The sequence below is a fragment of the Cryptomeria japonica genome, chromosome 9, assembly GCF_030272615.1.
Source record: "Cryptomeria japonica chromosome 9, Sugi_1.0, whole genome shotgun sequence".
Taxonomy (NCBI): domain Eukaryota; kingdom Viridiplantae; phylum Streptophyta; class Pinopsida; order Cupressales; family Cupressaceae; genus Cryptomeria; species Cryptomeria japonica.
In genome coordinates this window covers 443,014,440-443,026,109 of record NC_081413.1, presented here as the reverse complement: position 1 = coordinate 443,026,109, position 11,670 = coordinate 443,014,440, and the positions used below count along the sequence as shown (strand labels likewise).

Here is an 11,670-nt window from a genome sequence, read left to right as displayed (position 1 = left end):
CTCCTTTCAAATCCAGAGCCATTAAAAGGAAGAGATAGTTCATTTTAGCTCCACGTGTTCAGGAGCAAACATAGGGGCACTGGGTAATTTCAAGAGCAATCACAAATGATAGCACAAGGTAAGGAAAACATGTAAAAGTCCAAATGATATGACATTACAGAGCCAAAAGAAAGTACAGATTTACACGGAGAATTTTTAAATTTCATTAAATGCCAAAAGAAATGATAAATTCGTATGATAAGTCTGAATGTCATACTGTGTATCGATAAATTTAATAAAACTCGATCATGAAAAATGTGCTCACGTAATACTCACTCACAACTCCACCTCCAATTTGCCGGTCAAAAGGTAAACTGCTCAGACTGAGTACAAATCACAATTCAACCAAATCGATTATAAGGCAAACTGCTCATGGGCTAACCTTGGATGGACAATGGAGGCAGCTGGCGTCGCTGCTGTCTTGTAAATCCAGAATACCGCTGACAAACATCATAAGGTGGGTAACCATCATTATTCACCACTTGCATATTCTCGCAAATGTCGGCGAATTCAGACAAACATGGTGCGTAATAAAGCAAGTCAGAATTAGCGGCGAACCGCGGCAAGCCTGACATTTCATGAGTTGGTGGTAAAAGGGAATCTGTTAATCTTGGATTATTCATACTGCTACCATTGTCAACATTTTTCAGGGAATCTGTTAATCTTGGATTATTCATACTGCTACCATTGTCAACATTTTTCTGATTTGAATTCACAGTGGCTTTATAAGAGAGGGAGGCTTCCTCTGGAAAGTTCAATTTGGCTCTCCTGCCCTTGAATTTTAAAGCAGCATCGTCATAAGCTTTGGCTGCATTTTCTGCTGTGGAGAAAGTGCCGAGCCAAACCCGAACTCTTTTGTTTGGGTCTCTGATTTCTGCAGCCCATTTGCCCCAGGGTCTCTGTCTCACTCCTCTGTAACGCCTCTTCCTCTCTTGCTGCTCCACATCGTTCAAATTCGCTTCTTTCACCACACGCTGCTCATAATCTTTTCTTCTCAATATATCCTTCTCTGAGCCACTCTTTTCCTGGTTTCTTTCAATAATGTTTGCGTCTACAGAAATAAAAGCATTACAATTTTGAAAAAATCGCTCATATTTACGGAAATCAATGAATCTTAACTGCACAGGATATCCTTAGTCTGTAAAATTTTATTGGTTTGTCAATTATCTCATTATTGTATTTTGTGTGAAACTTTTCAGGACTACGATAAGTGTGACTGGGTTCCTAGGGATTTTTTGAGCTCCTGTAGGTTGTCACTCAGGTATAAGAGGTAAGACATTGGCGCCCATTTTCTAGTAATTTTTTTTTTTCAGTTTTTGCCTGATATTATTGATTACGGGCCAGACCTTTTAACTATGCGAGGAAAGTGTTAATTGATTTTCTTGAGTTGTTCTGAAACATTTTATGTTTTCATTTTTAAGTTAAGTTTACATATTGTCAAAACGGAAGAGAGACCCACTTGTTGTATAGCTGTACTTTTTAGGGAGCTTACATTCTTAGAGGTAATTGTACAGCCTCTGATTTCAAATCATATGAGTTAACAAAATCTTTGAGTAGATTGCTCATTAAAAAGTTATTACCGAGACCAAATAATATGAAGATTTTTTTGGTTTCTAAGTTTTGTTTTAAGAAGTAAGTGGAGTGTTTGATTGTTGTGATTTCTTCAAGATTTTTACTAATAAAAAATATTTTACGGAATATGATATCTGGGATGTTAATTCTCATCTTTAATGAGTATTGTTTTATCTATTAGTGCAGTGGAATACAAATTCTATCACAATTAAAGATTTGTAAGAAATTCTATACTTAAATATATAGAAACAATAGATGCAGTATTAGATGATTTTAAAAGATAAATAAGACAAAATAAATATGAAAAAAATTAATGAAAAATTGTTCTAATTAATTAAAGTGGCATAGGGTCCAACCTTTATATAATTGTTAAAAAACAACTACATGAGGCGCATGAGGAGTGCATAGGCAGCCAAAAACCACAAGACACCAAAACACGCTAGAACCCCCTAGATAACTAGTACAGGATTAGAAAAGACAAAGACAAAAAATAAAAAGCATCCAACCACCCACCAAAGACTCGAAGGAATGGTCTACTAAGTGGCTTGGCATTATCATCATGTCATTCATTACTGAACACTTAACTTTCAAAAAAAAAAAAAAATTGCTTGAAACTTTTGTAAAGGCCAGAGTGCATGAATCCAAGGTAGCCTTGACAACAGAGGTTAGGGGTTCCATTGTAGTAGAGGGAGACTCTGTGTCTCTTCCTCTTCACCTTTCTTCATTCTATCTCTTGTATGACATGCAAAGAGGTTGAATTCTTTAATGCCATCTCCTAGCTCGAAGCAAACATTTCCTTGACCTTTCTCTTTAGGATCTCTTGATTCTCCTTTAGCTCAACCACAACATTCTTGTGAACCCTCTAAGAAATTTTCTCATTAATGTCTTTGAGCATCACCTCAACCTTCTCCCATTTATCAAATTTCTCTACCATATCAATGGCAGCCTTCTAGACCTTCTCATCCTTATCCTCCATTGCCCATTTATCACTCTAAGCCTGAGGCTTAGCCACTGCTTCAAGCATGTTTATCAATTTTTTGGTGACACCAAATTGAGAGAGGAGCCATTGAATGACTTCATTTAGCCACCAAATGACTGCATCCTACAATTCAATTTCTTTTGCCAACTTAGACACTTTCTCATCCATAGTAAGGGAGTTGGAATTTAGGGTAGAAACACCTTGAATGGGTAAGGAGGCTCTTAATATGGGGGAAAGGGGGCAACCTCCTCAGAAGAAGTAGGAGACCAATTAGACTCTGAGGTTGAGGAGGAATTAAAATCCTCCCACTCCACAGCCTCTTTTGAATCCACAAGCTCAGCATTCTTAGACGGTGGGAATTGGGTGATTTTTTGCTTCGCCCCTCAAATAGCATTGAATCAAGTAGGGACAAGTTTGATTTTGGATGAGGAAATTAAATTGGGGCCAATTTCAAAATAGGGGCATGAGAAACCTCCACAACTAATTTTCAATCTAGTAAAGAGCCAAAGGAAATCAAAGGGGTCCCACTAGATGAGGTCCAAGCCAAGTGAAAAGTTTAAATCCTAAGGATTAATCCTTGGTGGAAGGGGAGATAATTCCTAGATTTAGCCCTAGCAACCGATTGTGACAAAGAGGAACATTCACATTAAGGGAAATTCATTGTGAGACCATAACTTAGATGATTCAACATGGAGAAGAGCCCGGTATTGACTCTTTTGAATCTTTCATCCAACATGAAGTACTTCATAAGAATTAGCATAGAATCCTTTCATACCCGAAGAAGGTTTTATTTGTTATACCCACTCTGCAATCTTGAGACCCCTTGTATAGGCTTGAAGAATCTCTTGAACTCATCTTTGTAAAACCCCTTTGGAATTTTAGGAAAAGTCAATCTCTCTAGAGATAACCTAGTAGCAACAACAATCATATTTGGAGAGAGCACAAAGGCCACTCCCCCAATTTTCACCATCCCCTTCCTCCACAACTAGGCCAATTTTGTAGAAAGGTCTAGATCAAAGCTATGCATTCTTTCCATGTAACTCACAAGGTTACCCTTAACCACTTTCTACCATATCTTAGCATTATTTTTTAAATTATCACAAATATATGGGTCAGTTTGAATGAGGTCGCCCCCTATAACTAACACAAAGAAGCTATAGGAGAAAACTAGAGAGGGGATTCAAATACGAGCAATATAATAGAGACAACATGAATTAGGATTGAAGAAAGTGCAATTACAACCAAAATTAAATGTCTACCACCTAAACATTAAATGACTCGCAGATACGGTGGCAATAGCAAGAAATAAAAAGAATCTTTGGATTATACTTCATCATGAGGCCTTATGTCATCAAGGATAGTGACACAAACCACATTAAGGATGTCATGAAGATTCATCCATATTTTCAAATGATTAGAAAATAGGCCTAGAGAAGCCAACCTATCTGCAACATTATTTTCTTCCCTTCTTGTATGACTGAGTCTTAAGTGGCCAATCCTGAGGGTGAGATACTGACACGTGGTGATGAGGTGTTTGCATTTTCAATCAGGTTTGAATTTTTTTTAAAGCATTAAAATATTGTTATTTGAATCATCTTTGATAATGATGCATGTGTACCCTCTATCTCTTGCAATAACTAGGCCATAATAAGCAATTGTCACCTCTACAACACTTAAGGCTTTCATCCCCTAGTTAGACATATATGCTAGGACCAAATTACCCCTATGATCATGTATGATCCCACCCCAACCCACTCAGCCTGGATTATCTTTAGAAGAACTGTCAAAATTTAATTTCAACCAGCCAATATCAGGGGATCCATTTAATAGAATTTATAGAGCCAATAGGTGGTGATATGAATTTGGAAAGAGATTAAGTCAAGCTCCAATTCCTAGCAATCTACTAATCCAAGAATGAGGGTGAAAGAGAATGATTATTGTTTTCAAAATATCCCATATTTTCTTTGACATTATTAATAACAGCTATGGTTAAAGAGTCCCAGTTGTTCTTCATATCCCTGAATATTTTGTTAGTTCTTTCTTTCCAAAAGCACCACCCAGTATGAAAGAAGGCATGTCACCAAAGTTTCCTAGTAAGGGGATGAACCGAAAGTGGTAACCAACCAGAAATGCATTCCTTCAAATCCCCATTCCAAACCCAATCAACAAGGAACAAGAAAGAAATTCTCAGTCTAATATTCCAAGAGAATAGGAAGTGAAACAAAATATGGTTTATACTCTCTTCTTCCTTTTAACATAAAACACATCTATTTACTATATGAAAACAACACCTTTTAAGGTTGTTAATATAGTAAGGATTTTACCATGGCAATCCATCCACCAAAATAAGAATATCTTCAGGATCATTTTTTACTTCCAAATGATAAACCAATTATAGAGAGGGGAGGGAGATGGAGAACAAAACTCAAAACTAGAACAAACAGAGTACTTGCCATCTTTGGAGAAAGCCTAGATCAACCTATCTTGAACATCCAATCTAAAGAACCTGATATTTTTAAGGATCTTGAGCAGCACCACACATCCATCCTCAACTGAAGATCAAATTCCAAAGGGATAATTATCCACTTTAGAAGGGAAGAATCACAAAACCTAGTAGTCACTCACATAGCTCCCATACCTCATTGTTAAGGCTCCTTCAATAGTCGAACAAACAAGGTGAAACTCCAAGGGGATAAGAGACACCCATGAATCTTTCCATAATTTGACTCTATTACCATTACCAACCTACCACTGAATACCATTAATAAAAAGCTCTTTAATTTTTAGAAGGTTATTCCAAACATGGGAACCTCTAGGAAGGACCTCAGAGGTCAAAAAATTATAATTATCCCTACCATTGGGGTACTTATTCTTCATGGAAACTGACAAATCCACATTCTCTGAAATAAATTTCCATCCAATCTTAGCCATAAGGTCAAGATTTAGGGAGCGGTAGTCCCTAAATCTAAGACCACTGGATCTCTTATTATGACAAACTTTTTCCCTAACAAGAAGAGACATTCCATTTTTTTGCTTCACCCCAAACCAGAGGAAATGTCTTTGGATTTTATCAAGCTTCTTAGCCCAAGACACCACAATATTGAAAAGGGATAAGAGATAAATTAAGGTACTTTGAAGGGATTCTTTGACTAACTAGAGATTCTTAGCATTACACAATAGAGAACCTTTCCACCCAGCAAGTTTCTTCTAAATTCTCAGCATTAATTTTTTTCCCCAAAGCACTACCATAATCTAAAAGGATGGAGTACCATCCTTTAGCCTTTTCCATTGAAGCCAATCCAAGTAAAATGGTCTCATCCACAAATTGCTTAATCCCTTTGAGGAGAATTTGTTTTTATTCAACTTGTAACTAATTTGATAATATTTTCTAGGATAGGTGGTAATGTTCATTCTAAATAAGCATGAAAATACTCAGCAATGCATATTAAAATGTATAAACTGCAAAATTCTAAATGCTGAGAAATATTTTAAAACATTAAAATAATGAATAGATAATTTATATGTGTTTTTTTGATAAAAATGGAATGTATGAGTAGTTAAATAAAGATTTTCGATGAAGGTGTGACTTACAAACATGTTATGGAGAATTTTTGAGGTAATTTATTCCCAAAATGTATGATGTACTTTCTCTACTCAAAATTTTTATAGATCTCACAACTATTTAAATAAATGAATTAAGTGAAATTTTGTTAAATACAAAGAATAGATTAGAGTAACAAAAAAGAAAATTTAAAACAAGTATTTTCATCTAAAACAAGTCTAAGAGGTAAAAGAAACATATAATTAAAGAATGAAAAAGTCCAAATTAGGAAAAATAGGAGAAGCCAAGGGAAAGGGGAAGGAAATAAAGCTTGACATCCCCATTAATGTTGAACACGGGGAAAATGTGGGTACTCAAAAAGACTCTCATTTTGATATTCTCCTTAATAATTCTATTAAAAGCCATGAAAATTGCTTTCTTTGGGTCAACAAGGAGATCAACATGCTGAAGGAAGGAATTAAGGGTATTATTGACACTTTACTGAGACACCCATGCCAAGAAAAATTGACAAACTTATCCGAATGACACATAAACTTTTAGAAGATGCTAAGATCATGAAAATCGATTATGAAACAAGGATTGGTCAATTGGAAATAAGCTTGGAAAATATTAAGGGGAACCTGAGGATTCTGGTTGATATTAGTAGGGAATCCATGAATAATATCACTAAGGGTCTTAAAAAGGTCAATGCGATGATTGAGGACCAAAGAGCCTAGTTCGCCACCAGTATCCCACCCTCAGAAACCAAATAAAAGAATAAAATCCAGCATCCAAACTTGCAAGGTACGGGATCTTAGATCACTACTGGCCCCTATACGAGGACAAGGAGTACGAACCAAGAGAAGAGTACCTCCAAGTTCATCATGGAAGAGATCGAGGAAATCAACAAGAGTATGATCCAAAACAACTCGGAGTTGATGCAATCTCTGGTTTAATGGTTCTTTTTTTTCTTTATGTTATTGTTGTGTGAGCATGGACCCTATTTCTATGGCTATTTTGCTATTGTTTTTGGACTGGTTAGCGACTGTTTAATTTTTTGTATTTCTCTCTAACTTTGGGTTTTGGGTCCCTATAAAACCCATTTATCCTAATCAAAAACATATTCTTTAAGAACCATAGCAAAAGTGAATCTAGAGACGACTTCTAAAAATAAGAAAGAATGTAAAGATCAATCCAACAACTCTTCCTTGAGGAAGAGGTGATGTTTTAGAAGTAGAAGTACTACTTTAAAAGAAGGAGAGAGACATAAGATTAACATGAAAGATAGTAATTACAAAATGATGTCCAATATTTTTATTGTAATGAGTTCAATGACTATAAACTAAAATCTTACAATAAACAATTTGAAATGGAAAAAATGATTATTTAAAATATTATTGAAGATAAACAATGTTTACTCATTTTCTATTTCAATAAAAAGTAAAGTGAAAATAATGTATCTTACATTGATTGTGATTTTTATTATTTTGACATTGAATGATAATATTTTTATCAATTTAGATGAAAACTAACAATAACAAAATGACATTCAGAGACAATCAGTCTCACAAAACCAAATGCATAGATACTCTTACAATTATAGTTGGACATAGTGACATAAAACATATCAATAAAGAACTAACAGTTATAGCACTTAGAAAGAAGATATTTATTAAAAAGTGTTACAAAAAAATTATCAAATAAAATTTAATGAAGCTAAATGCATGATCAAATATAAATTAAAAAGTAATTTCATTGTTTGAAGAATATAAATGATAGGTGATAGGATTTTCCCTCTATATTTGACTCATAAAAACTAACATAGTATAATAAAGGAAAAACCAATAACAAAGATATGGGCATCTTAGTTTTAGTGGTTTACTTTTAATCTACAAAATGAGTGTGCTTGAAGGATTATCATTCATTAAAGATACAAAAGAAGTCTCTTAAGAGTGTATTGTTGACAAATAATATAGAGATAGATTTCTAATTGGTAAATTGAAATAGTTAAACAATCTCTTGAAATAATTCATATGGATATGGATTTGAGTGGTCTTATGGAAATGTTTTCTTTGGGAGTGAATGTACTTTTTAATCTTTGTTGATGATTACTCAAAAAAGTAGGGGTATATTGCTTAGCTACAAATTCAATATTATTTAGTCAATTATTAGGATTCAAGAGGTTTTATGAAAAATAGAGTGATAATGAATGTGAATTTGAATAATATGAATATTGTGAATATTGTGAATTTTAATTGTATAAATATTTAGATTTTTACAAAATTCATGGGATGATAGAGTTTACTACCCTCTACACTTCACAACAAAATGGAGTTACTAAAATGAGGAATATAACTATTGTTGACATGATAGAACTATGATGAATTCTTAAAATTGGATAAGAGTTTTTATATAGAACTAGTATGTACAATTGTACATATTTTAAATATGAGTCATAAAAACAATTTAAAGAAATTTCTTCAAAATAATAATGGTTTTTAATGGAGTCAAAAGTTGACTATATGAGGGTGTTTTGATACATTTCTTATGTATGTATACCAAAAGAAAAATGTGTAAGTTTAATCATAGAGGATTTATATGCATTTTTCATGGATATCAATAAAACAATAAAGTGCACATGCTTTATGATCTAGTAAGTATGAAACAAGTGTTAAGTAGACATACAACAATTAAAAAAGAATTGTAGTACATTAAAAAATTTAAAGGGAACCCAAATTAAAATTTATCTCTGTTATGAGGAAGAACTCAAATGGTCAAGAGTGAAAATGGGAAAACATCATAAATATCAAAGAGGGAAAAAAGTAATCATTCATCAATTTTTATGTTAGATTCAAATTTCAATAAAATGATAATTGTTTTACAAAGAAAAATGAAATATGCCTCGATCATTCCAATAATGGATAACAAAGAGTCATAGGCCTTTGAACAAGCTGAAGAAAATGAAGATTTCATTGAAGCAATAAATACTAAGATAGGAACAAGTGAAGAGAATGATATTTGGAATGTAGTCTAGCTACCTCCTTGTATGGAAGTAGTTGGTATGATGTGGATGTAATAGAATAACTTCAAATATGATTGAAGTTTTAATAAACAAAAGGTTGGAATGGTAAACAAAGAAAACACTCAACAAGAATGTATTGATTACACTTGAATATTTACATCCGTAGCACAAATAAATATCATCAAACTAAAAGGAACTTTGATAGCTCAATATATTAGATAGTTCATCATATGTTTGTCAACAATATTGATGAAAAAGTCTATGCATCACAAACTAAAGGATTTGAAATATCTTTTAAAGAGCACATTGTTTACAGATTCCAGAAAGCATTGTATGCTTTTAAGAAAACACTAAGAACATGGTATTGCAATATTGACCCATACCATAGCAAAAAGGTTTTTTGTAAAAAGTGTGTAATTAGATCTTAATCTTTATATCAAGAACTTGGTTGCTGACATTCTTATCCTAGTTGTATATGTGGATGATCTTATCTACAAAAGTGTGTTAGATCTTAATCTTTATATCTAGTTGTATACGTGGATGATCTTATCTACAAAAGTGTGTTAGATCTTAATCTTTATATCTAGTTGTATACGTGGATGATCTTATCTACACTGACAACAATTGAACTAATTTCTAAAATTTAGAGGATCAAAGAATTTGAAATAACATATTTGTGACAAATGCATGACATTTAGAAAAGAATCTCTTCTAAATTATTAGAAAAAAATTTAAACTGCACCACTAAAATACTGACTGAATATATTTGAGAACTAAAAAATAGAAACCCCTATTTTTGAGATTGAAATTTCAATTTATCACATAGCAAATTTTTCCCAATCCCATAAAACCTTTAATTCCATAAAAATAAAATTTGAAGTCCACTCTATGAAAAAGCTTCTTAGAAATATATATGAAAAAAAAAATCTATCCAGTAAAATAGGGAAAATAGAAAAATAAGGTGTTAATATCAAATAAATAATTATGTATCTCTGTTGTTAGTGAGTTTGGCTATTTTAACAGATGATCTAAAATTTATCTACCACATAGTTTAACATCCTATAGAATAGAGTACCGTTTTTAAAATTCATCTGCCTATTGTTATTACAAATCGCTACTAGTTTTATGTATTTATTCAAGGGATTGTGGCAAATGATTCATTATTTCAATTACACTAATAACATGAAAGAGAGAGTAACAAAAGTCTGTAATAATAAAGGAGATGCAAAAGAAAACAGGCGATCACCAGTTTCTGTGTTGGCGCAGAAGATGGGTGTTGTCGTTGCCGTCAAAGAGTGCTCATGATCTCTTTCTCTCTGTCTCTGTCTCTTGACAGAGGAGAAGAATTGGGTATTATTATTGTTAACATCGAGAATGACCCGCTCTGGATTCGAACCCAGATCCGATCCATTTCCGTCAATCCCCATTTCGCACTCGCTTTTTCTACTCACCTATAATGGAAGCTGTGGACAGGGCATCAGAATAATAGCAAAGAGTAAAGCAGTATTTTGATTGCACATCTGAAGTATTCTGATGTATTTAATTAGGGTTCATCGTACATACATGGTTTCTGGAATTCAGGGGATCTCTCTAGAGTCTTCGACGACTTAGAGACTCAAGTCTTTGCAAAGATTCACTATTCTCAAATTTGACGGTCAACAATTGATGCTTTCGTCGTTTACCACCTTAGAATTTAAGTCTCGCCATGCTATGTGCAATAGATGTGTCCACAGAGATAGGATAGCGTTTATGATCCTTCAATTTTGAGAGTCAATTATTGATAGTTTACTTATTTAATTACTTTTCAATTTATGTCTCATCATCTTATGTATAATGGTTGTGTCAATAATGCAGGTAATAAAATTAAAATAAAAAATGAAAAAAATGAAAACAAAAATAAATTAAAAGATACATATCAAATTTTTATTTAATAATTTTATTATATATTTTAGATTAAGTCTATTATGCTGATTTGGCTTTTAGAATATAGACGTGATTTAGTAACTTAGTACTTTATTTCATTTCTTACTCCTCGACTTCAGTTGGTTCAAGTTAAATTTCGATGGCTCAGTTAAAGCGAACTTGAGTTAGGTGGGAGGGGTGGCATCCTAGGTGATACGAAAGGCATGTTGATCTTTGTGTATGTAGTAAATTTGGGGGTCTAGTCATCCAACTATGTTGAGATAGCAACTGCTCATCATAGTATTAAGTTAGTAGAGGAGAAAGGTGTCACCAATGTGATCACCAAAGGAGATTTCAAAAATGTCATTATGATATTGAATGATCAAGCCATCCCCCACTAGTCCATTATTGATATTATTATTGACTCTCGCCTAAACATGATCAAGCACACCTTTAAGGAAGGTAAAACGTTAATAGACAAGCAGGTGAATTTGGGCTCATATGCTCAAAATATCAAGGTTTGGACTAATATGCCTTCTCTCTTGTAGCATGTGATTTTTACGGTTTCTAATAAATTTTGAAATTTCATGACCTCTAATATCAAAGATAGGGATG

The 11,670-nt window shown here is 33.3% G+C and overlaps 1 protein-coding gene across 1 annotated transcript; it reads right to left on the bottom strand.

The window, feature by feature from the left end:
- Positions 1 to 227: 227 nt before the first annotated feature.
- On the bottom strand, positions 228 to 10,672 carry LOC131037937 (ethylene-responsive transcription factor ABR1). Its single transcript, XM_057970197.1, has 2 exons — positions 10,400 to 10,672; positions 228 to 1,090 (listed from the first exon to the last, which is right to left on the bottom strand). The coding sequence occupies exons 1-2, from the start codon at positions 10,578 to 10,580 to the stop codon at positions 417 to 419; spliced, it is 855 nt and encodes a 284-aa protein (XP_057826180.1). The 5' UTR covers positions 10,581 to 10,672; the 3' UTR covers positions 228 to 416.
- Between the last annotated feature and the right edge of the window lie 998 nt (positions 10,673 to 11,670).